The sequence below is a fragment of the Pongo abelii genome, chromosome 10, assembly GCF_028885655.2.
Source record: "Pongo abelii isolate AG06213 chromosome 10, NHGRI_mPonAbe1-v2.0_pri, whole genome shotgun sequence".
Taxonomy (NCBI): domain Eukaryota; kingdom Metazoa; phylum Chordata; class Mammalia; order Primates; family Hominidae; genus Pongo; species Pongo abelii.
In genome coordinates, this window is record NC_071995.2 from 110,708,646 (window position 1) to 110,735,553 (window position 26,908).

General features: G+C 40.6%; 1 protein-coding gene across 18 annotated transcripts in view; it reads right to left on the reverse strand.

Annotated features, from left to right (window-relative positions):
• TMEM116 (transmembrane protein 116) overlaps nt 1-26,908 on the reverse strand; it is a 213,144-nt gene that overhangs the window by 113,657 nt on the left and 72,579 nt on the right. For 8 of the 18 annotated variants that reach the window (XR_010135683.1, XR_010135684.1, XR_010135685.1 and 5 more), the window contains exons 5-10: nt 23,669-23,773; nt 18,532-18,581; nt 17,538-17,621; nt 17,069-17,207; nt 14,273-14,417; nt 12,969-13,042 (exon numbers count right to left, since the gene is read on the reverse strand). Coding sequence is in view for 15 of the 18 variants with exons in the window: in XM_063711941.1 (XP_063568011.1) it covers nt 12,969-13,042; nt 14,273-14,417; nt 17,069-17,207; nt 17,538-17,621; nt 18,532-18,581; nt 23,669-23,773 (597 nt within the window). In the remaining 3 variants the exon portion in view is untranslated. Of the gene's footprint in view, nt 1-444; nt 856-11,684; nt 12,215-12,968; nt 13,043-14,272; nt 14,418-17,068; nt 17,208-17,537; nt 17,622-18,531; nt 18,582-23,668; nt 23,774-26,908 lie in introns of those variants that run through there. The other 10 variants (XM_054528287.2, XM_024256400.3, XM_063711943.1 and 7 more) reach the window with 4 other exon arrangements.

Sequence of the window (26,908 nt, forward strand, 5' to 3'; positions counted from 1 at the left end):
GTGGGCTGAGATTGCGCCACTGCACTCCAGCCTAGGCAAGAGTGAGACTCTGTCAAAAAAATAAATAAATAAATAAAAAAGGCTGGGTGCAGTGGCTCACACCTATAATCCCAGCACTTTGGGAGGCCGAGGTGGGCAGATCATGAGGTCAGGAGATCAACACCATCTTAGCTAACACAGTGAAACCCCATCTCTACTGAAAACACAAAAAAATTAGCCAGGCATAGTGGTGGGCACCTGTAGTCCCAGCTACTTGGGAGGCTGAGGCAGGCGAATGGCGTGAACCCAGGAGGCCCAGCTTGCAGTGAGCTGAGATTGTGCCACTGCACTCCAGCCTGGGCAACAGAGAGAGACTCCGTCTCAAAAAAAAAAAAAAAAAAAGGTGGGGGTGGGGGTGCTTTTTTGAGAAGCTAGGAGAGTTGTGTTCCTAGAAGTCAAGACCTGGATTCCTTAAGAGAATAGGGCTTATACTATAACGCACAGAGGAAAAAAGACCAGTTTATTCATTATTAAAAAGAAAAAAAAGAAATAAAAATCCTCTCTGGGTAAAGGAAGGAGGAAGAACCTTGAAGAATATTCAAATAGAACAGTGAGGTAATTTTGACACTGGTGTAAAGGCTTGCTCCCTTAGAGTTAAAACCCTGTTAGAAGAGCTATTAAAATTCCAAGATAGATTTGGGAATTGGATATAGAAGTGGTTTATGTTGAAAGCAGTGGATAATTTATTAAAAAGTTATACCCCGCCAGGTGTGGTGGCTCATTCCTGTAGTCCCAGAACTCTGGGAGGCTGAGGCAGGCGGATCTCTTGAGCCCACGAGTTCAAGCCAGCCTGGGCAACTTGGTGAAATCTCATCACTACAAAAAAAAAAAGCCAAAAAATGTTATATCTACTCCTACCTCCACTAAGAAGACATGGAAGGTAGCTGAGAATTGAAGATATTTATGGAACACTTCATTCACCAAAAGCAGAATACACATTCTTCTCAAGCTCATATGATACATTCCCTAAGACCACATTCTGGGCCATAAAACATAGTTTAGCAAAATTTTAAAAATAGAAATCATACAAAGTATGCTCCTGGACCACAATGAAATTATTTTTGAAAAAATATATAAAGTATTTATTAACTGTACACTTAAAAATAGTAAAGATGGTAAATCAGATCTATATTTTTATTTCAATTTAAAAAATAAAAAATAAATTTCTTAAAAATGTAATTATACTAGAAGTCAGTAAGAGAGATAGCTGGAAAATCCTAAAATATCTAGAGATGAAACAACACACTTCTAAAACACATGGGTCAGCCAGGCATGGTGGCTCATGCCTGTAATCCCAGCACTTTGGGAGGCCAAAGGGATGGACTGCTTGAGCCCAGGAGTTCAAGACAAGCCTGGGCAACACAGGGAGACCCCATCTCTCCAAAAAATTAAAAATTAGCTGATGGTGTGCACCTGTGGTCCCAGCTACTCGAGAGGCTGAGGCAGGAGGATCACTCCAGCCTGAGCAACAGCGTAAGACCATCTCAAAAATAATAAATAAATAAATAATATATGGGTCAAAGCAGTCTCAAGAGAAATTTTAAAATATTTTGAACTAAATTAAAATGAAATGCAACTTGTCAAAATTTTGTGGGATGCAGTGAAAGCAATACTTCAGTGAAATTTATAGCACTTAGTGAATATATTAAGAAAGAACATTTAAAATCAATAATCTTACCTTCAATTTAGGAAACTAGAGAAAGAAAAGCAATGTAAGCCTAAAGCAAACAGAAGAAAAGAGATACAAAAATAAAAACTGAAATAAATAAAACTGAAAATAAGAAATCTATTGAGAAAAGGAATGAAATCAATATGTTTCTTTGGGAAAAATCAATATAACTGATAAACCTCTAGGCAAAGTAACCAAAAAAAAACTAGAAAAGACATAAAGTGCTAATATCAGAAATGAAAGAGGGGCCATCACTACTGATCCCATAAACATTAAAAGAATAATACATATTAGGAATACTTCCATGCTCACAAATTTGATAAGAGATGAAATGGACCAATTCCTAGAAAGACACAATCTGTTAAAGCCCACACAAAAAGAAACAGATCATCTTAGTGTAGCCTGTATCTATTTAAAAATTGAATCAATAATTAGTAACTTTCCAAAAAGGAAAGCACCAGGTCTAGATGGGGGTTCACTGGTAAATTCCACCAAACATTTAAGAAAGAAGTGATACTGGCTGGGCGCGGTGGCTCACACTTGTAATCCTAGCACTTTGGGAAGCCGAGGCGGGTGGCTCACAAGACCAGGAGTTCAAGACCAGCCTGGCCAAGATGGTGAAACCCTGTCTCTACTAAAAATACAAAAATTAGCTGGGCGCCATGGCAGGCGCCTGTAATCCCAGCTACTTGGTAGGCTGAGGCAGGAGAATTGCTTGAACCTGGGCGGCAGAGGTTGCAGTGAATCCAGATCACGCCACTGCACTCCAGTCTGGGCAACAGAGTGAGACTCCATCTCAAAAAAAAAAAAAAGAAAAAAGGAAAAAAGAAAGAAGCAATACCAATTAGTTACGATCTCTTCCAGAAAACAGTAGCTGAGAGAACATTTCCTAAATCATTCTGTGAAGCCAGCATTACCCTAATACTAAAACCAGATAAAGACAATCAAAGCAAAACTACAGACCGTATCTTTTATGAACACAGATGAAAAAACTGTCAACAAAATATTAGCAAATTGAACCAATGTATATAAAGAATTACACACCATAACCAAGTGGGATTTATTGCAGGTATACATGGCTGGTTCAGCATTCAAAAATCAATTAAAATAATCTATTATGTCAATGGACTAAAGAAGAAAAATCATATAATAATACCAGTAGACACAGAAAAAGCATTTGACAAAATCGACACATATTCATAATAAAACCTCTCAGCAAACTAGGAATAGAGGGGAGCTTGATTTAAAAAAAAATCAACTTGATAAAAAAATCTACCTACAAAAAACCTATAGCTAACATCATACTTAATGGTGAGAAACTGCATGCATTCCTACTAAGATTGGGAATAAGGTAAGGATGACCCTTTCAACACCTCTATTCAACTTCGTACTGGAAGTCCTAGCTAACACCATAAAACAAGAAAAGGAAATAAAAGGCAAACAGATTGAGACTGAAGAAACAAAACTGTCTTTGCCTACAGATGACACAATTATCTATGTAGAAAAATCCCAAAGAATAGGCAAAAACAAAAAACAAACCACCCTTCTGGAACTAAGATGTGATTATAGCAAGGTTACAGGTTACGAAGTTAATATAAAAAAATCAATCACTTTCCTACATGCTAGCAATAAACAAGTGGAATTTGAAATTGTAACCGTAATGCCATTTACATTAAAACCCCCAAAGGGAGAAGTACTTAGGTATAAGTCTAATGACCTATATGAGGAAAACTGCAAAACCCTGCTGAAAGAAATCAAAGGAGATCTAAATACATGGAGACATATTTCCTGTTTATGGATAGGAAGACTCAATATTGTTAAGAAGTTAGTTCTTCCCAACTTGATCTATAGATTCAAGACAATCCCAATCTAAAGCCCAGAAAATTATTTTGCGAATACAAACTGAATCTAAAGTTTACATGGAAATCACAAACCAACACAATACTGAAGAAGCACAAAGTTAAAGGACTGACACAATCTGACTTCAAAATTTACTATAAGGTTATAGTAATTAAGACAGTGTGATCTTGGTGTAAGAGTGGACAAATGGATCAATAAAATAGAATAGAGAATCCGGGAACAGACTCACAAAAATACAGTCAATCAACTGATTGCTGACAAAGGAGCAAAGGAAATTCAATGGAGAAAATATAGCCTTTTCAACAAATGGTGCTGCAACAATTAGACATCCACATTACAAAAAAAAAAAAAAAAAAAAGGAATCTAGACACAGAACTTACTCCTTACACAAAAATTAACTCAGAATTAATCATATACTAAAATGTAAAATGCAAAGCTGTACAACTTCCAGGCTGCAATGCAGTGGTGCCATTTTGGCTTGCTGCAACAACCTCTGCCTCCCAGGCTCAAGCGATCCTCCCACCTCAGCCTCCTGAGTACCTGGGACCACAAGTGCTCACCACCACACCCAGCTAATTTTTTGTATTTTTGGTAGAGATGGGCTTTTGCCATGTTGCCCAGGCTGGTCTTGAACTCCTGAGCGCAAGCAATCCACCTGCCTCAGCTTCCCAAAGTGCAGGGATTACAGGCATGAGCCATCATGCCCAGCCAATGATGACTTCTTAGAGACAATACCAAAAAAGCATGATACATGAAAGAAAAAAATGATAAGTTGGACTTCAATAACATTTTAAAAATCTGCTCGGTCAAAGACACTGTTAAGAGAATGAAAGGACAAGCAACAGACTGAGAGAAAATATTTCAAAAATACATATATGATAAAAGATTTGTACCTAAATATACAAAGAACTCTTAAAACTCAATAACAATCCAATTTAAAAAGGGGCAAAAGATCTGACCTGATCAGACACCTTACCAAAGATACACAGATGGCAAATAAGCACATAAAAAGATCCTCAATATCATATGACATTAGGGAATTGCAAAACGAGGCCAGGTGCAGTGGCTCACACCTGTAATCCCAGCACTTTGGGAGGCTGAGGCAGGCAGATCAGGAGGTCAGGAGATGGAGACCATCCTGGCTAACATGGTGAAACCCTGTCTCTACTAAAAATACAAAAAATTAGCCAGGCATGGTAGCACACGCCTGTAGTCCCAGCTACTCGGGAGGCTGAGGCAGGAGAATCACTTGAATCAGGGAGGCAGAGGTTGCAGTGAGCCGAGATTGTGCCACTGCACTCCAGCCTGGGTGACAGAGCGAGACTCTGTCTCAAAAAACAAACAGACGAACAACAACAAAAAAACCCCAATAAAAACACAAAACACTGACAATACCAAAAGCTGGCTAGAATGTGGAGAGCATCAGGAACTGTAATCCACTGAACAATGGTATAGCCACTTTGGAAGATAGTTTGGCAGTTTCTTACAATGTTACATATGGGCTTACCATATGATCCAGCAATCATGCCCCTAGGTATTTACTCAAAAACTTATGTACACACAAAACCTGTATACAAATGCTGATAGCAGCTTTATTCACAATGGCCAAACACAGGAAAATGTCCTCAACTGGCAAGATTTGCCTTCATAAGTGAGTGAATAAACATACTGTGGTACATCCAGAGTGAAATACAATTCAGTGATGAAAAGAAATGATCTATAAAGTCACAAAAAGACATACAGGAACCTTACATGGATATTGTCAAGTAAAAGAAGACAGTCTGAAAAGGTTACATACTGTATGCTAAATATATGTCATTTGGAAAACACAAAACTATAGAGAAAGAAAAAGGATCAGTGGTTGCCAGGGGTTTGGAGAGAAAGAGGGAGAGATAAATAGGTGGAACACAAGAGATTTTTAGGGCAGTGAAACTATTCTGTACAACATGGCAATGGTGGCCACATAACATTATACATTTGTCAAAACTCATACAACTATATTAATACAAAAAATGAGCCCTAATGTAAACTATGGACTTTAGTTTATAAAAATGTATCAGTATTGGCTCATCAATTGTAACAAATGTACCATACTAATGAAAGATGCTAATGGAGAAATCCTTTGTGGAGGTAGACGAGGTATATGGGAACACTGTAATATCAGCTCAATTTATCTTTTCTTTTTTTTTTTCTTTTCAAGACAGAGTATCGCTCTGTCTCAAAGAGCAACATGGTGAAACCCCGTCTGATGCCCTAGATATGAGTACATCTGAGAGATTTATTCCCTAGACCCTGGAACATTTAAAACAACTTGGCTCTCTAATCTCTTTTTCCTTTCCATGCTACTTATGTATTACAGGAAAAGTCTACTCATACTTCCTTCCAGGACTTGCTGGGTTTTTTGCTTTTTTTTTTTTTTTTTTTTTTAAAGCGGATCCCTGGTGTTTTATATTCAGGATCTCATAGCTGATTCCCCTTACGCTAATGGACATATATCATATCAAATAGGGAAGTGCCCATATCTCAGATACAGAGGGAATTTTAGAGCAAGGATCAAAACCAGTCTATTTAAATGAGGTAAATGTCCATGCAGAAGAGATTCTTAGGACAACAAAGTGGTAGGTCAAAGATCATGCCCACAAACTCTTTTGGAGGCAGAAAAGGTTTGGGGGCTTGAAATGGGCTGTGTGGTACAGAGTAGAGAATGGTGCAAGAGGCACTGGACAGCAGAGGCCTGTGACCTACCCAGAGACCCACAAAGGCCCGCTCTGGAACCTTTAGTTTCAATGAGCCAAAAGAATAACATATGCTAGGAGAGATGGTAGAAGCTGTTCCATGGGCACTACAACTGACAGGAAAAGGTTATTTTTTTTCCTTTTCTTGAGGCCTGATCCTGGGTCATGGAACTTGCTGGACCTCTGAAATCTTCCTCTCCTTGGTATATTCTTCCATGAAAACAGCAGGAGGCAGGGCGTGGTGGTTCACGCCTGTAATCCCTACACTTTGGGAGGCCGAGGCAGGCGGATCATCTGAGGTCAGGAATTCAAGACCAGCCTGGCTAACATGGCGAAACCCCGTCTCTACTAAAAATACAAAAATTAGCTGGGCGTGGTGGCAGGTGCCTGAAATCCCAGCTATTCAAGAGGCTGAGGCAGGGAGAATTGCTTGAACCCAGGAGGCAGAGGTTGCAATGAGCTGAGATTGCGCCATTGCACTCCAGCCTGGGCGACAGAGCGAGACTCCGTCTCAACAAACAAACAAACAAACAAACAAACAAAAAACAACAGCAGGAGTTCAGCTAAGGAGCACTAAAATGTTGAGGTAGGTTGCAAAGTAAGGACACTCATGAAGAGAGAGAGGAGTAGGAATAAACATGATCAAAAGGCAGGTGTCATCATGTAATACTCAGGTGGGAGCAGCTATCCTTCTGGCAGGCAGCATAGCTTTGAGCTTTCACCAAACAACTATGTCACTGACAAAGGTCTGGGTCCAGGAAAAACAACTGAGATACAGAGGTTCAGGATTATTGGCTGTTTCACTTGGGCCATGACAATGACATCCCTAATTAATTACTTTGCCTCCCTCTTGATCCTTCTTCTGTGAAATCAAGCGGTCATAGGTAAGGTTTGGAATGATTTGCATTTTATTTTATTTTATTTATTTAGAAACAGGGTCTCACTCTGGCACCCAGGCCACCCAGGCTGGAATGCAATAGTGCAATCATAGCTCACTGTAACCTCAAACTCTTATGCTCCAGTGATCATCCTGCGTCAGCCTCCTTGAGTAGCTAGGACTACAGGCACATGCCACCATGCCTGGCTAATTTTTTAAATTTTTGTAGAGAAAGGGTCTTGTTATGTTTCCCAAGCTGGTCTCAAACTCCTGGCCTCAAGTAATCCATTCACCTCAGCTTCCTGAAGTGCTGGAATTATAGGTGTGAGTCACCACACCTAGCCTTGGAAATATTTTTCATCCAGGAATCCCTACATGGGGTTTTGAGAATGCGGGAAATATCTTTATTATAAAATAGTCATCCTAGAAACCTGATGATATTCAGAGGACTAGAAGAAAAAGGAGAAAAGGTGGCCTATGTCTTAACATGAGAAAATGGAATATTATTAAATTTGAAGCAAAATTAAGGATTGTTAGTTAAAAACTTCCCTATCTATACACATTAAAATGGGAAATAGAGCTTGGGCATGCCTTTTATACAGGATCACTGTTACTATAATGTAGAGTCAACAGGTGACCTAGATTCTTTGGTGACTATCAGCAGTTGAAAGGACCTTTTAAGAACTGGACTTCGGGTCGGGCGCAGTGGCTCATGCCTGTAATCCCAGCACTTTGGGAGGCTGAGGTGGGTGGATCACCTGAGGTCAGGAGTTCAAGACCAGCCTGACTAACATACCTCAAACAAATTTCAACATACGGTTTACAGCATATCTTGAAATCAGGATTCAGAGCAGAATAGAGCCCAGACCACATGCCCCATATATGGTTGCTTCCCAAATATGTAGAAATGTTTATTGTGGTTGACAATAAGTGGTTACAAATGTGGAATAATATAATGTGACTAACATTACACAGATGGTAACAGATGTCCACATGCTGGCCAAGTGGTACAATAAGGAGCTAAATAGTACTTACTGGTTAGTTATATGGATCAGTTGGAGATATGGACAGAGAGAAGGCTAGTGCAAATGCCCCTGAATCTGCAGAAAACGTTTCAAAATTTTAACTGCTGGAGAGACCGGCTGGCACCCCTTCAGAAAGGTGAAACATGTTGTTGCTCATATTTGGACCATTGGTCAAAATCCTGGAAAGTACCAGGGCTATGCATTTCTCAGTTGTATCTGTAGAGCTAAGAATACAATGAGTGTTGAATCTTTCTTTCATGAAGATATACCCCACTTTGCAGCTCTCATAGCTCATGAGCTTGGCCACAGCTTGGATATGAAACATGACTATATGGCCTACAAGTGTCATGGCCAGAACCTTTGTACTATGCATAAATTTATTACTATAGATATGGGCTTCAGCAACTGAAGCTTCCACTGCTTCCATTAGTTTTTGCATAGGCACAGAGAAGACTGACTGTTTAATAAACTTGAGCACCAAATCTCCTTTGGAAAGCCATACTGTGGGGACAAGATAGTGATGAAGGAGAAGAATGCAAGTGTGGTATTCTTTGATTGTGAAAGAATCCCTTTCATTGACTGTGAAAGGGATCACTGTTGTCTGCCCTCACAATAGCTGAAGAAGGGTTCAGATTGTGCATTTGGATTCTGTTGCAGACACTGCAAATTTCCAAGAGCAACCACACCCTGCTGCCTCAGTGGAGGTGAATATGACCTTTGAGAGTACTTTAATGGCACCTCCGAGTGGTGCCACACAGATATATACAAGGAAGATGGTATCCCTTGCAAAGAACAAGGTTATTGTTACCAGGGCCAGTGCAGAAGCCTAGAGAATCAGTGCATAAAAATCTCTGGAAAGGGCACATGAGCTGCTTGGAAAAATTATCATTACCAAGGGGGATAGGTTTGGAAACTGGCAGTGAGTCTAAAGGATTGTTTAAAGTCTTCAGGAAGTACAAGGCCAAATATGTAAGATGTGAGAGACCGCTATGTGAAAACATCTAAAGATCCCACACACTGAAAAACATCAAACACCCATTTTCCCATGCAGGACATGTAGTATTGGAGTATAAACAGGGCTGATGAGGGGGAGGTAAAAGATAGTCCATATGGTCCACAAAAGATCTGTATCAATCAATCCCGCTTAGACACCACTGTACTCCACTATGACTGCAACCTGGACAAGTGTCATGGGAGGGTTGTTTGCAACAATTTTAAGAACTAGCACTTGTCTACAACTATGCCCCTCCTACATGAGAATTTAAAGGTTAGGAGGTAGTCTTAACAGTGGCCCAGCTCCACACATCCCCTCTGACTCTCAGTATGACAAAAAGCTGATAATCCTAATTCAAGTCTTGCCTAGCCATTTATTATTTCTCATTCCTACTATCTTTTTGTTTGCTTACATCCACACACGCTCTAAGAAACTGTCATACATCACTGGAACAGCAAGATAAACAAACCTGAAAAATATTTGATAATTACCTTCTTTCTGGTAATAAGGCCAAATATGAAGTGATACTGAAAGGACCTTTTAAGAAATGGACTTCTGGCGGGTGTGGTGGCTCACGCCTGTAATCCCAGCACTTTGGGAGGCCGAGGTGGGTGGATCACTTGAGGTCAGGAGTTCAAGACCAGCCTGACCAACATGGGGAAACCTCGTCTCCACTAAAAACACAAAAATTAGCCGAGCATGCTGGCATGTGCCTGTAATCTCAGCTACTCAGGAGGCTGAGGCAGGAGAATCGCTTGAACCTGGGAGGTAGAGGTTGCAGTGAGCCGAGATCGTGCCATTACACCTCCAGCCTGGGCAACAAGAGTGAAACTCTGTCTCAAAAAAAAAAAAAGGAAAGAAAGAAATGGACTTCTGGTGGGACGCAGTGGCTCATGCCTGTAATCCCAGCACTTTGGGAGGCCGAGGCGGGTGGATCACCTGAGGTCAGGAGTTCGAGACCAGCCTGACCAACATGATAAAACCCCGTCTCTACTGAAAAACTACACAAATTAGCCAGGTGTGGTGGTGGGCGCCTGTAATCCCAGCTACTTGGGAGGGTGAGGCAGGAGAATCGCTTGAACCCGGGAGGCAGAGGTTGCAGTGAGCCGAGATCATGCCAACGCACTCTACCCTGGGCGACAGAGCAAGACTCCGTCTCAAAAAAAAAAAAAAAAAAAAAAAAAAAGAACTGGACTTCTTGGTTCTGGTGTCCCTCAGGGACTATGGATATAGGAACTCTTTCTTGCTTCCATCTATTTTTCTATATGCTGACTGCTTATTAGTTTTTAAATTAAAAGAAGTTAACACAGCTTTCTAGGTGAGGCAGTCTTTTTTTTGTTCTGTGCTATCATGAAATCAGGTCTCAGGATTTTGGGGACAATGAGAAGCTTCAAGATATGATCTTGACAGAATAAGGCCAGGTTACCCTCCATAACTTCCATGAAGCTCATGGTCTAAAAAAGAAAGAGCTATCATTGAGCTCCCTGACATTTCTATAGAGAGCTCTTTTGGAAAGATCTCTGTAACTTACTTTTCAGAACATCCTGTCTAATCTTCCGTTATAATCCTCTCAGTCAATTTCTCTAATCTTAAAGATTTTGCCTTGGACATACCAAGATAATGTATCAAGTGCGAGTAAGACTTTTGTGATCATCAGATTATTAGGTCTAGATGTTTTGATTAATTATCATTCCAGTCATCTTGTCCATTTGGCTTTCCCTTTGTTTTGGCATCATATTATATGATGCTTTGGCCTCAGATTGGCCTTGTTCATAACTTAGCTGGAGAGACCAAATATCACTGTTACATAATTCAAGAGGAAGAAACAGATTAGATAGATATTCCCACCCCTGAATGAAGCTCTGCAGTACGAGAATCTTTTCTTTCCCAAAAGATTTAAATTTTACTTATAAGTCACTAATTTGCTTGTTCACTCATTTATCCTATAAACATATATTTAGCAGTTACTATTAGGCTGAACCATGTGAAACTGATGATATTAGACCATTTTCACCTATAAAAATGGCAAGTTGTTCATACTGTTCAATCTAACTTTAAACTTTGATAAATGAACACAATGAAACCAACCTTGTACTTCTGCTTGTAAATGCAAGTTAACAGTTATTGATTACTAGAGGTTTTTTCTAGTCTCTATTTCTCTTAAATCTTATTGTCCCTGTAACTTCAAAAGATTAGTCTTAGTATTCTAGAGTGGGGTGATCCCTATTGTTCAAGTCCTAGAACAGAACTGAACATATGAGACTAAGATGTGGTGTGTCTAAAGGTCCCACTGTCACTTTTTTGATAGTAGTTCTCCTTGTTTCTTATGAGTTTCTAAAACTCTTCACAGAATAGAAACCCAGGATTTTCTGTGTTCAACTTTAGAGACAGTAATAGCAATGGCAAGACCTGAGCAAGTTGTTGCACGCCCCCTGCCCCCACTTCCCCTGCAACCATGGAGTAGACAGCCTTGAAGTGACACATATAAATAATAATCTAGAATTTATTTTTTCTAGAATAGACTTAGACAAATCTAATATCCATCAAGGTAACACGAGTCTATCTCTGAGATGGAAAGTGTCTTCCTCTCCCTGAACAGAGACTTTAAGGATCACTAGTGAATCTGGGAATAACTGGAGAGATACTCCCAATTCACCTAGAATGACTACTAACAATGGCACTATATTTCCTTTGAGTTCTGCAGTGTAGGGCATAGTTAGAAAAGATTTAAGATGTCCTTTCCCAACATTCTTTCCAATCCATTAGCGTAGAATAACTCCAGTTCCTGGATGTTCCAGTATTGTAGTTTCAAAGAATGGTAGAAGTACTGGCAGGAAAAGTCAGGGTGGATTCCAGTGAATTTAAGCCCCTGCTATAGAATCTCTTCTGTGAGCATAATAATGGTGTCTGGGTATCTGCATCACGCCGAGCCTCCTGCTTTAGCTGGTGGAATTTGTGCTGCGTCCAGCCATATACTCCACAGTTGAGTAGACCCTGAGATGTTGCCATTAGAGCCTGGAGGAGATGAAGGGGTGATGCAGCCCATGCTTCAGATTTTCAGGGATCCAGGGAATAATTCCCACTCCCCTTATTCATAAAGCATTGTTATATTTTCTTTATCTCAAACATGAAGATCTGACATCAGTTTTTTATATTTTTCTAGTTCGTCCTGAACTCACTCTCTACACTACACTGTTATGGATGACTGAGAGTTGGTCATACTTCTTAGTATATACATAGGGACAATGAAGTAACTTCAATGCCCCTCCTTATTGCCTCATTTCCCAGGGTACCCTCGAGAAAACTGTCTCATCGGAATAGTCAGATAGCCCCAAAATCTTCTTAAATCCAATAAAGAAAAAAAGAGAGATGATCATTCCATCTCCTCCTCACCATTCACCAAGAATAGCTCATCTATCCCATTCAGTTTACTCTGGATGGGAGAGAACTATGTCACTATCAATGTTTCATAAGAACATGCCTGGCAGATCTTGTTTATTTTTGCTGTCCATTCCTTAAAAACACATCAGTAAAATGAAGTTGACCAGAGATACATATGCTCTGGAATGCATGGAGGTACTTTTACATCATCTACCTCGACTTTGAGAAAATTTTCACATTCTTCATAACTGAGTGTAAATAATACATTTTCTCTTTTGCAATGCAGAAGTACCCAGATGGAAAAAATCGTGCTTACCGAGTAAAGGTAGTATAAGAAAATAGGATAAGCGGGTGTAAGAACAGAGATACTGAATGTTGAAGGTGTTACCTGGAGAACATAAAGGGCCATGTGAAGCTTGGTGTCCTGTGGCTTAGTCAGCTTTATGATCATCAGAATGACAGCTGTGGATACACAAAGTGTAAACCTTGTCAGCCCTGGCTGTCTAAAATATCAGGTTCATCCACACACATGCCTGAGCATTATCAGAATGGAAACAATAGGCATAATAAAATCCATCAGTGAGGTTAACCTGTTATGCAAACCAATAAGTCTTAGGCCTCCAACTTCTAGTCTTTATTGATGAAACTTTGTAGATTATTAGTGTAGTAATGGTAGCAGGATATACTATAGGAAGGTAATAATTTACACTTCCTCTCAATTCAGATTTTCCCAAGCTCTTTCATAAAAATTATCCAATCTGGGCGGGCGCGGTGGCTCATGCCTATAATCCCAGCACTTTGGGAGGCCAAGGTGGGCAGATCACCTGAGGTCAGGAGGTTGAGACCAGCCTGGCCAACATGGCGAAACCCTGTCTCTATTAAAAATACAAAAATTAGCTGGGCATGGTGGCATGTGCCTGTAATCCCAGCTACTCGGGAGGCTGAGGCAGGAGAATTGCTTGAACCTGGGAGGCAGAGGTTGTAGTGAGCTGAGACTGCACCACTGCACTCCAGCCTGGGCAACAGAGTGAGACTCTGTTTAAAAAAAAAAAAAAAAAATTATCCAACCTGATCCTCACTATAACCTTATGTAGTAGGAAGGGCAGGTGTTAATATCTCCAAGTCTGTCACGTTGTTTTTTCCTCTTATATCATGGGGCATCTCATGTCTAATTATCTCAATTTCTAAAACATAAGAAGCAAAAGGAGTTAAGGAGGTTAGTAAAAACTGGAAATATGGGTAGGGCCCATACAAATTTTATAAACTGAATAGGAATTTGCAGCCATCCCTCTTTTTTTTTTTTTTTTTTTTGAGATGGAGTCTCGCCCTGTCACCCAGGCTGGAGTGCAGTGGTGCAATCTTGGCTCACTGCAAGCTCCGTCTCCCAGGTTCACACCATTCTCCTGCCTCAGCCTCCCAAGTAGCTGGGACTACAGGCGCCTACCGCCACGCCCGGCTAATTTTTTTTTTTTTTTGTATTTTTAGTAGAGACGGGGTTTCACCGTGTTAGCCAGGATGGTCCCGATCTCCTGACCTTGTGATCCGCCTGCCTCGGCCTCCCAAAGTGCTGGGATTACAGGCGTGAGCCACCGTGCCTGGCCGCAGCCATCCTTCTTAGTGAGACCACTTTGCTTGATCAGAACCTAATAACTGCCCTCTTCGTTGCCCATCTCTTCTTGTTAAGATACCTACCTGGGCCCCAGCAGCAAAAGAAGACCACTGGGTAGAAGCGCACCCGCTGGTCCACAATGTGAATCACTGCCCACTGTTCACTCCCCAGAAAGCCAGTTGACGTCACAAACTTCTTATACAATGTCTGGGCTCGGATAAGTAAGACCTAAATATGAGTACAGCAGTGAGCAGTTTGCTTAAAGCTTAGTAAAATGCCCCAGGTCTATCCTCCTATCATTTTAAAAAGATTATTCTCTTAGAATCTCACAACAGGAAAGACCCCATTCTCTTGTCTTTACTTTCTGAGATCAGGCTTTTTCTAAGAGAAAATTACCTTCAGAGTGAACTTTTACTAGGGGAGGGAAATGGACAGATAGTAGCCAAACTTGTGTATCACGTTTAACACATGAACCTTACATCAACCTCTGGGCATTTCCCCCTACTGAGGCTAATCACAGTTTACACAGGAAGTTAAAAGTAAGCTCTAACTAGTTCCTCTTAAAACACTCTATTAGAGATTTTGTTAGAAAGTGTTCTATGCTTAACACTTCAGCACCATGGCTGAGCTTAAATTCTCAACTCTAAGCAACAGAAGTTTTAGAAAGTCACTTTGTGCCCGGTGCGGTGGCTCACGCCTGTAATCCCAACACTTTGGGAGGCTGAGGCAGGCAGATCACGAGGTCAGGAGTTCAAAAACAGCCTGACCAGCGTGGTGAAACCTGTCTCTACTAAAAATACAAAAATTAGCCAGTCGTGGTGGTATGTGCCTTTAATTCCAGCTTGAACCTGGGAGGCAGAGGTTGTAGTGAGCTGAGATGTGCCATTGCACTCCAGCCTGGGCAACAGACCGAGACACCGTCTCAAAAAAATAAAAAAATAAAAAAGAAAGAAAGAAAGTCACTTCTTGCCTTTAGATGGAAAACAAATTGCTTTTTCCTTACTGTCAGCTGTTTGAATAAGGTTTAGCTCATGAAACAAATATAAATCAGTTCAAAAGTCCAATGTGTTTTTTGCAAAAATAAATTAGATAACACTCTTGGTAACAAATCTGAATCTTTTCCCTAATCCAGATCTACTCTCTAAATTAATAACCTCATTACTTAATCCAGTTCAGCCATGTACATAGTCTCTTTTCCCTACATAAGCATCAAAAGGAGACTTGAGTTTGAGAATACTTAACGTCTAAAAGAATCAGTTCACCGTCTGCTGATTTTTTAATTTTTTTAGAGATGGAGTCTTGCTCTGTTGCTTGGGCTGGAGTGCAGTGGCACGATCTCAGCTCACTGCAACCTCCGCCTCCTGGGTTCAAGCAATTCTCCTGCCTCAGCCTCCCAAGCAGCTGGGATTACAGGTGCATGCCGCCATGCCCAGCTAATTTTTTTTGTATTTTAGTAGAGATGGGGTTTCACTGTGTTGCCCAGGCTGGCCTGGAACTCCTCAGCTCAGGCAATCTGCCCGCCTCGGCCTCCCAAAGTGCTAGGATTACAGGCATGAGCCACCATGCCCAGCCACCATCTGCTGATTTTTAAAGAATCTAGAATGCTAATTCTCAATATACACTGAAACCTGGGCTATTCTAAAGAAGCAATCAGGAATCCTCAGGGTGCCAGGATTTGGGACCTGTCTCTCTTGTTAGTCAGTTCCAAACATAAACCATCAAACCCATTTTAATATGAACTAGTTATTGTGTACTCTTTACAACCTGCTGATTTGAACTAAGCCATCTCGTGTGTGTGTGTGTGTGTCTGTGTGTGTGTCTGTGTGTGTGTGTGTGTGTGTGTGTGTGTTTTGAGACAGAGTATCCTCTGCTGCCCAGGCTGGAGGGGCACGATCTCGGCTTACTGTGACCTCCATCTCCTGGGTTCAAGCGATTCTCATGCCTCTGCCTCCTGAGTAGCTGGGACTATATGCACATGCCACCATGCCTGGCTAATTTTTGTATTTTTAGTAGAGATGGGGTTTAGCCATGTTGGCCAGACTAGTTTCGAATTCCTGGCCTCAAGTGATCTACCCACCTTGGCCTCTCAAAGTGCTGGGATTACAGGTATGAGCCACTGTGCCCAGCCAAACCGAGCCATCTCTATAACTTATGTTTGAATTGCCAAAGGAAATTCCCCATAACTGTATCTAGTTCACAAGTGCTAGTGGGATACATTTGATCTGCAGGTAGATACCTTGTAATTCTTGAACTGAAATATAAAAAGAGGAGAAAATGATACTGAAAAATAGTTATGGGAAATACAACGGCATATTTGCTCATTTACTGCTTTTGTATGAGGCAGTTATGTAACTTACTATCCCCTGGCTAATTATTCTAATTGTATATCATCCTGATGATATCAAATGAGTATCTGAAAACTTCATGAGCCACTTAGCACTTTAGGCCCAGTTAGACATAGCATAAATGCAAATCTATGGCCAAATGAAGAATTTTAAAAACAAAATTATTTTATTATTTGGAAAGTTAAATCAAAGCATATGTTCTATGTTTGAGAGTGACATCCTAACTATGTAAAGGATATATTTGACACATATGAGTTTTCTGGCCATAGGGGATTGATGAAGCCTATACTAGTTGTAGAGTGAGCATAATTTTCACCTAATAAATACAAGCTCTTTTCTCTCTCTTATCGTTTGATTTGGGGAAGTGCAAAAGTCTGAGGCAGTAATTATATTGTCAAGATCTCCTAGCTACTTTCTTAGTTCTAGGACCACAAGAAGTGCCTCTCTGCCCCATCTTTCCCAGGTCCTGGGAATATTGGCCCATCCCCCTCATTTCCTCATCTCTCCACAAAGGAAGGTAGGGTGGTACCATACCATAATGGTAAGGAGGCTGAGTACAAAGCTGCCCAGGAAAATGGCGATACCATAAAAATAAAGTGTGCTACAGACAGATGTGTTGGCAGAAGGTGGGAGTTCAGCCACGGCTGATGGTGGTGAGTGCATCAAGATACACCTAGGAAGAAAATCAATAAACAGGAGTACTACTACAGATGTAAGAAAAGAGCTGCTCAACAAGAGTTAATAAGCCTGTTATTTTACTTATCATTTTGCTAACTCTTGCCCATAAAACCTTGTCTCTCTCTCACAGACACATTATCTTGTAGTCATTTTGTGTTACACTTTTACTTATATATTTTTAGCTTTTACTACATCTTGTTCCCTACCCCATTCCTAATATTAGCACTTTGGTCAGAATGTATGTAGAAAGTCTCTTTCCAGCTCTATTTATAGAAACAAATAAGTGTAGTCTGCCATGAAAATTATACATTTAGTTCTCACTTACTTGTGGCTCTGACTGAAGTTTTGGAAACATTCACTAGTATTGCCCAGACAGAATACAGGTGTCATCAATAGCAGAGGTATCAGGCTGGGAGGGAAAAAAAGTATCACCCTAATATCCACTCTTTTTCATGCTCTTCCTCCTTTGAGGAATATTCTCCTGCTCCTCCCTCAACTCTATCATCCCACCAATCTCCACAAATAACACTTTTAATTTCTTCAAGAAAAATACCTCAAATACCTTAGGTATTCCTTCTTTTCCAGTTCCTAGGGAAGTACAATGCAGTAGGGAATTAATTTTATACCTAGGTTAATGAACCCTACCATAGTTTCACAGAGAATCTCTGGGAGCTGTATGGTCAGATAAAAATGCAAGTGGGTCAAAGTGAAAGGAAAATCTACTAAGGAGTTCTGTGTGCAGTCTGTTTTACTTTCTATGGTGACCAGGGATAATCTCATTCTTATCAGCCCCTTCTTGGGAGCTTTTCCAAAGTGTAGCTTTAAATAGCCAGCTATTTATCCTGCTAAATATAGCCAGCTCCCTGTAAGAGGAAAAGATCCAGGAGCAAAAGTCACAAAGTCTAAAACCAACTCTGATATGGCCACCACTTTAGGTGAGATCCAAACCCTTTCTGGACTCTGTAATCCTAAGAGTCTTACCCAATGTTATAAAGTAGATGATATCCTGAAGGCCATCTATTACAACTCTTTATGATACAGGAAAAGGAATAAGTGATCCAAAGACTCAAAGAAATTTGTTCAAGATTACATAGAGTTGACGGTAGATTTGGAGCTAAAACCCAAATCTATATCAAGCTACTTCCCTATTCAGTGTGGAAAAATGGAACCAATGAACACGTATTTGTTGTTTCTAAGTTAGGCTCTGTGAGGACTTAGGAGTGACAATGGAAATAAAGGGCACTGTCCTATTTGTTCCCACCTGAACACCAGAATAATGAGAGTCTACACTTCGCTAAGAAGCAAAGAAAAAATTTTACCTTGAGAAAACAAAGGCCATTTGACCAACTCGACAAGTATAATCTATTACCTATGAAAAGAATAAATGTGAGAAATGTCTTAAGACATTGTCAATCATATAATAATAAATACCAGATCATCAGTTAACACTCAATAGAACAAAAAGATTTCCAAAAGCCAGCTTGCTTCTGTCAAGCAATATTTGCTATAAAATTCATCAAATAGATAGTTCCTTATTAGCACTGTATATAATAGAATTTTATCTCTATTACTATATTCTGAAAAGTACAACAACAACAACAACAAAGCCATAAAGAAAGCCTGCAGGAAGTAGCCTAATATGGACTTTGGGTACTCCAACAAATTCTTTTAAAAAGAAAGGCATATATGAAATCATATAGTAACCCTCTATCTTCTAATAACAGTTCAGCTCTTTTCTCTTAGACCCAGAGATGTGTGCACTTCTTCAGACTTTATGAGCGGAATGAAACCATTCTTATAAGATGATCAGTAAAAAGTGTAATAGGCCAGGATTAGTATAATAGGGCAGGGTCAAATATGCCCTTTGGATATAAGACTGTTAGACATTAGATGATAGAACATTTTCAAAATCTTGACTTGTGTTAGACACTGTAAAACAACTTATAGAAGAATTTTTCCTACCCTCTAGGACTTTATGATGTAAGACTTTGAATAGAACATCTTAAAGAAATAATAGAATTAAAAATAAGCTTTTTTCTAATTTAAGATAGAAAACATTATATTCCGAATGGCATTGTTAGGGATCAATAAGCATTAAGTGAGCAATTAATCAACAATCAGATATTGGTAATTAATTTGCCCCAAACAGTTTGGATCAGGAATAGGACAGCTAGTGTTGACTTTAGGAAAATAAATAAAATTGTTTTTTGTGACCCCTCCCACTCACTTCCCTTCTTCACTTTTTATTCTTTCCTCTGTCAGGTGGTTATCCTGTGTTTAACTCTTGTTTTTACCTGGGTAGCAATGAATCTCTGACAAAAAGCTTATTGATGGCTGGGTGCAGTGGCTCATGCCTGTAATCCTAGCACTATGGGAGGCCGAGACAGGTGTATCACGAGGTCAAGTGATCGAGACCATCCGGGCCAACATGGTGAAACCCTGTCTCTACTAAAAATACAAAAATTAGCTGAGTGTGGTGGCATGCACCTGTAGTCCCAGCTACTTGGGAGGCTGAGGCAGGAGAATCACTTGAACCCGGGAGGTGGAGGTTGCAGTGAGCAGAGATCACGCCACTGCACTCCAGCCTGGTGACAGAATGAGAATCTGTCTTAAAAAAAAAAAAAAAGTTATGGCAGAAGTCTTGCTAGAGTATTTCAAAGAGAACTCAGGCCGAACACGGTGGCTCGAATCTGTAATCCCAGCATTTTGGGAGGCCAACGCAGAAAGATCACTTGAGCCCAGGAGTTCGAGACTAGCCTAGGCAACATAGTATGACCCCCTACTCCGCCCATCTCTACAAAACTACAATTAAAAAAAGAAAAGAAAAAATTAGCCAGGCATGGTGGCACACACCTGCAGTCCCAGCAACTTGGGAGGCTGAGATGGGAGGATCACTTGGGCCCAGGAGATTGAGGCAGCAGTGAACTGTGATCACATCACTGCACTCCAGCCTGAGTGACAGAGTGAAACCTTGTATCAAAAAAATAAAAAGAAAACCCAAAGAAGAAAAAGTATCTTCAAAGCTCTTTGTGTGTGTGTGTGTGTGCGCGTGTGTGTGTGTGTGTGTGTATGTAGCTACAACAGCAGACTAATAGGTAGTGGAGTTAATATCTTAGGCTATGGTTGGGCATGGTGGCTTATGCCTGTAGTCCCAGCATTGGGAGGCTGAGATGGGTGGATCACCTGAGGTCAGGAGTTCAAGACCAACCTGGCCAACATGGCGAAACCCCATCTCTACTAAAAATACAAAAATTAGCCGGGTGTGGTGGCATGCACCTGCAGTCCCAGCTACTCAGGAGGCTGAGGCAGGAGGATAGCTTGAACCTGGGAGGCGGAGGTTGCAGTGAGTCAAGATTGCACCACTGTACTCCAGCCTGGGCAACAGAGTGAGACTCTGTCTCAAAAAAAAAAAAAAAAAAAAAATATATATATATATATATATATTTTCTTCTTCATATATATATACATATAAAATACTTTTTCCTCTTTGGGTTTTCTTTTCTTTTTATTTTTTTGAGACAGGGTTTCACTCTGTTACTCAGGCTGGAGTGCAGTGGTATGATCACAGCTCATTGTGGCCTCAATCTCCTGCCCCCCCATAGATATATATATATATAATATATATACACACATATATATACACATATATATACACACACACATATATATACATATATACACACATATATACACACATATATACACATATATATACACACATATATATACACATACACACACACACACATATATATGTATATATACATATGTATATATATGTATCTTAGGCTAAAGCTTTTCTTCTTGAAACCAATGATAGAGTATGGGTTATGAAGAGAAGTATAGTATATGCATTTGTATGCATAGAAAGCAGTAGGATACCATATTTGAGAGCTAATCTCATGTCCTTCCCATTTTTTTTTTCAAATATTTTTTTGTTCTGCTGCCAGGAGCTCAAGCCTCAGAAAATTATTGCCCCATGTTTTCTCCATTCTTGGCTTCTGGTCTAATCATGGCAACTTCTTTAGGGAATGACTTGTGGCTGAATAAGTCTCACAAGCTACAGTCAATCTATTGGCTTTTGAATGAATGAATGAATAAATAAAAACTTGAAATGCTATCCCTGTAAGGCTGCTGGATTTTTTAGACATTCATTTACCTAAAGGGAAAGATATTGAATAATTATTTCTTTATAGTATCTTTCAGTTATAGAATACTAAAGGATATATAGCCACGGGTCCTTACTAACTTGTAGAGAGCTAAGAAACTATTCGAGTTTAAAATACGGAAGAGTAGGCCGGGCGCGGTGGCTCATGCCTGTAATTCCAGCACTTTGGGGGGCTGAGGGCAAATCACGAGGTCAGAAGGTCGAGACCATCCTGGCCAACATGGTGAAACCCCATCTCTACTATAAATACAAAAATTAGCTGGGTGTGGTGGCACGTGCCTGTAATCCTAGCTACTTGGGGGGCTGAGACAGGAGAATCGCTTGAACCAGGGAGTCAGAGGCTGCAGTGAGCTGAGATCGCGCCACTGCACTTCAGCCTGGCAACAGAGCGAGATTCCATCTCCTCAAAAAAAAAAGAAGAGCAATTATTAGTATGGAATACCCAGAGGTAAACTAAAGAAAAGGTGCCAGAGTATAATCCTGTGTTGCACAATACAGTAGCTGCATGTGGCTAATTAAATTAAAATTAAATAAAATGTAAAATTCAATTCCTCAATCACACTAGCCACATTATAAGTGTTCGGTATCCACATATAGCTAGTAGCTATTGAACTAGACTGTGAATTAAATATTTTTATTATTGAAAAAAGTTGAACAGCTATGTTGAATAGACTATGATATCTTGTTCAGGATACTGCTTAAGGGCCTCTTCACATTACTTTTTCAGTTATTTCCTCAGTGTCCTTTCTCCTTAAAGCAAGAGAGAGTAAGAGACAGAAATTTTAAAAGCATTCTCTGCCCCTGCCCTTCTTCAAACATGAACATCTAGAACAACATGAAAAAGTAAGAAGAGTACCTCCTTAAGAAGTCAATCAGATGAAGAGTTCATAGAATCATAGCATCTTGGGGGTGGAAGGGACATTAAAGATCACATAGACTAACATTTCATTTTAATTTTATTTTTATTTTTATTTTTATTTTTTTTAGACAGAGTTTCACTCTCATTGCCCAGGCTGGAGTGCAGTGGCGCGATCTTGGCTCACCGCAACCTCTGCCTCCTGGGTTCAAGCAATTCTCCTGCCTCAGCCTCCCAAATAGCTAGGATTACAGGCATGCGCCACCATGCCTGGCTAATTTTGTATTTTTAGTAGAGACAGGGTTTCTCCATATTAGTCAGGCTGGTCTCGAACTCCTGACCTCAGGTGATCTGCCCGCCTTGGCCTCCCAGAGTGCTGGGATTACAGGCGTGAGCCACCATGCCCGGCCAACACTTCATTTTGTTTGCTTGTTTTTGTTTTGTTTTGTTTTTTTGAGACGGAGTCTTCTCTCTGTCACCCAGGCTGGAGTGCAGCGTGGCGCGATCTCGGCTCACTGCAAGCTCTGCCTCCTGGGTTCACGCCATTCTCCAGCCTCAGCCTCCCGAGTAGCTGGGGCTACAGGCGCCCACCACCACGTCTGGCTAATTTTTTGTATTTTTAGTAGAGATGGGGTTTCACCGTGTTAATCCGAATGGTCTCAATCTCCTGACCTCGTGATCCGCCCACCTTGGCCTCCCTAAGTGCTGGGATTATAGGCGTAAGCCACTGCGCCTGGCCAACACTTCATTTTACAATGAAAAATTGGAGGTGCAAGAAAGGGAGATGATATGTCTAAGGTCACAACAGGAGATAAATAACAGAACTGGGTCTCCCAGGGTTGGCATGGAGTCAAGAAGAATTTCCCTTGCTGAGTCAAACCAGGCAGGAATGCCAGCACTGTAAATAATACTCCTATAATCAAACCTGTATGTGTATGTATGTGTGTGTGTGTGTGTGTGTGTGTGTGTGTGTGTGTGTGAGAGAGAGAGAGAGAGAGAGAGAGAAGGGAGAAGAGGAAGTGATGTCAAAAGAATGGAAACAGTGGGAACACGTTTTTTCTTCAATTAACCTCCATAAATGCACCTAGCTAGTGCTATTATCAGAGATATACGGGGATTGTTTTTACATACTTTTTTTTTTTTGAGACAGGGTCTGTCTCTGTCACCCAGGCTGGGGTACAGTGGCTCAAGTGATCCTCCCGCTGCAGCCCCCCGAGTAGCTAGGACTCCAGGCATGTGCTACAATGCCCAGCTAATTTTTTTGGTATCTTTTGTAGAGATGGGCTTTCACCACTTGCCCAGACTGGCCTCGAATTCCTGGGTGTAAGCAATCTGCCCCCCTCAGCCTCCCTAACTGCTGGGATTACAGGTAGGAGTCACCACACCCGGCCTAGCATACTATTATTAACTATCAGCCCTGAATAAAACTTACCAGTGGAGATGTGCTCTGTCCACTCTGGGTGTGTTTCATCCTCAGCTCTGTGTACAAACACCAGATGTAATTGACGGTGTAGACGAATGAGGAAATGTAGAATATCTAGGTTAAAATCAAAACAACCCATCATAACTATCTCACTCTGACACTGTGAAGTTCTTTCAACATACTCCATTATTTTCTATTAAGAGAATCCTACCTACTAGTCTATTAGTAACGTACCATCTAGTGTCCATACCAGGCAAAACCACACCAAGTCTGAAATTCTTTTTTGTGTGTGTATGTGACAGAGTTTTCACTATTGTTGCCTAAGCTGGAGTACAGTGGCACAATCTCGGCTCACCGCAACCTCTGCCTCCCAGGTTCAAGCGATTCTCCTGCTTCAGCCTCCTGAGTAGCTGGGATTACAGGCATGTGCCACTATGCCCTGCTAATTTTATTGTATTTTTGGTAGAGATGGGGTTTCACCATGTTGGCCAGGCTGGTCTTGAACTCCTGACCTCAGGTGATCCACCTGCCTTGGCCTCCCTAAGTGCTGGGATTACAGGTGTGAGCAATTGCACCTGGCCCCAAGTCTGAAATTCTAACAGGCCTACCTAAAACATGCCCTGCTTCCTTATTTTATCCTTTGGACTGTTCAGAAGAACCACAGCATTATCCACCTCTACCTGACCCACAGTCCCACTTTTATGAAGATATCATATAATCCTTTTCTATTTTATTTTTTAATTGAAAAGGCAATAAGGATTTCTACTTCTACTGACAGGCTAAGCTATTTGAATCAACTTTCCATTCAAAAGAACTAAACATGCTGAATAAGATATTTTTTTTTAAATCCTTAAAATAACCTAAGAACTGAGATGATATCAAGGAACTAGTAGGATAAAATCTGAGGGAAGGAATTTCTACTTCCAGCTTTGATGAGATAACAGGAATAGAATTTACCCTTCAGCCTTAAACAACTAAAAATTGAATAAAATATATGAAAACATCCAGTTTTCAAACAGTAGGCAACAAGCAGAAGAGAACAGCAATCCCTGAAAAAAGAAAAGCAAGTGAGTCCATCAAGTGCCCCAGCTCACCAGCTGGTAAGAGTGAGTATAGGAGGGCTGGGCACGGTGGCTTACCCTGTAACCTCAGCACTTTGTGAGGCCGAGGTGGGCAGATCACGAGGTTGAGATCGAGACCATCCTGGCCAATATGGTGAAACCCCCTCTCTACTACAAATACAAAAATTAGCTGGGCATGGTGGTGCACGCCTGTAGTCCAGCTACTTGGGAGGCTGAGGCAGGAGAATTGCTTGAACCCAGGAGGCAGAGGTTGCAGTGAGCTGATGTCGTACCACTGCACTCCAGCCTGGTGACAGAGCGAGACTTCATCTCAAAAAAAAAAAAAAAAAAAAGAAAGGAGTGAGTACAGGAGGCGGAATCCAAAGAGACCACTGTCTTGGTGAGCTGAGAAGACAGAATTCAGAGTTTGGGAGGCCAAGGCAGCTAAAATTTGTGAAGTACAGTATTAGAGCAGAGGAAGCTATACAGTGAGACGATGCTCAGGAGAGCTGCAGAGGTCACCCCAAGTCTTTGGTTAAGTATTAATCAATGTACATGGGAGAGAAAACCATGAAAACCAGAGAAAGACCCCTCAGAAAGGAGTAGGTGGGACAATCCCTAAAGCTCACACAGGGCCAGGAATAGTTTGTTTGCTTTCTCATCAACCAGAGTGGAAGAATACACAGGGCATAATCATGAGTATTGTTTCTGCAATGGGACCAAATTAGCCGTACATAAAAGGCTGCCCTCACAAGGCTTAAAAGGAAGCCTAATTAGCAGGGGTGGTGGTGCATGCCTGTAATCCCAGCTACTCTGGAGCCTGAGGCAGGCAAATCACTTGAGCCCTGGAGGTGGAGGTTGTAGTGAGACAAGATCATGCCACTGTGCTCCAGCCTGGACGACAGAGTGAGACTCCATTAAAAAAAAAAAAAAAAAAAAAAAAAAAAAAGCAAGCCTTTAAAAAACAAGTAAACCTTGAAAAGGTCAGGAGTTCAAGACCAGCCTGGCCAATATGGTGAAACCCCCATCTCTAGTAAAAATACAAAAATTAGCCAGGCACGGTGGTGTGTGCCTGTAGTCCCAGCTACTCGGGAGGCTGAGGCAGGAGAATCGCTTGAACCCAGGAGGTGAAGGTTGCAGTGAGCCGAGATTGAGCCACTGCACTCCAGCCTGGGCAACAGAGCTAGACTCCATCTCAAAAAAAAAAAAAAAAAAAAGAAGAAATAGGTAATTTCATTTACACCCAGTAGAGGGAACCAGGATGTCACTGTATCTGATAGATTTTTTTTTCAGCCCTCATAGCAGATACATAAGCATTCTAAATTTGACCCTTCTTGAAGTTTTCAGGTTTAAAATTTTGTAACACCTTAAGTGATATTGTTAAAAACCTCGAGAACTGTAATTAATGTTAACATTCTTCAATAGCAAAGATAAATGATTATTAATTTATCATCTTAACTACTTTGTATTATTTTGAAAGACTCAGGACTCATCTTTATTTTGTTAAACTCCCAGAGACACAAATATTCATTGAATGGCTACCTTGTATAAAGAAGAATCTATGACAGGGAAGACAAATGAGAACCTTCTGCTTAATCTCATACAGATAGTCCCTAACTTTATGATTGTACAACTTACAATTTTTCAACTTTATTATGGTATAAAAGAGATATGCATTCAGTAGAAACTGTACTTCTTTATGTACCCATACACCCATTCTGTTTTTCACTTTCAGGACAGTATTCAATAAATTACATGAGATACTCAACACTTTATTATAAAATAGGCTTTGTGTTTTGCCCAACTGTAGCCTAATGTAAGTGTTCTGAGCATGTTTAAGTTAGGCTAGGCAAAGCTATGATGTTTTAATTCCACAATCTGTTTCTTTAAATTTTCAACCATTTCCTAAACTGAAGCTTTATGTTTAGAACAATGTTTTCCTCTAGTATAACTTGATTCTGTACTCCTGGATTTTCTTTTTTTCTTCTTTTATTATTATTATTATTATACTTTAAGTTAGGGTACATGTGCACAATGTGCAGGTTAGTTACATATGTATACATGTGCCATGCTGGTGTGCTGCACCCATTAACTCACCATTTAGCATTAGGTATATCTCCTAATGCTATCCCTCCCGCCTTCCCCCACCCCACAAGAGTCCCCAGAGTGTGATGTTCCCCTTCCTGTG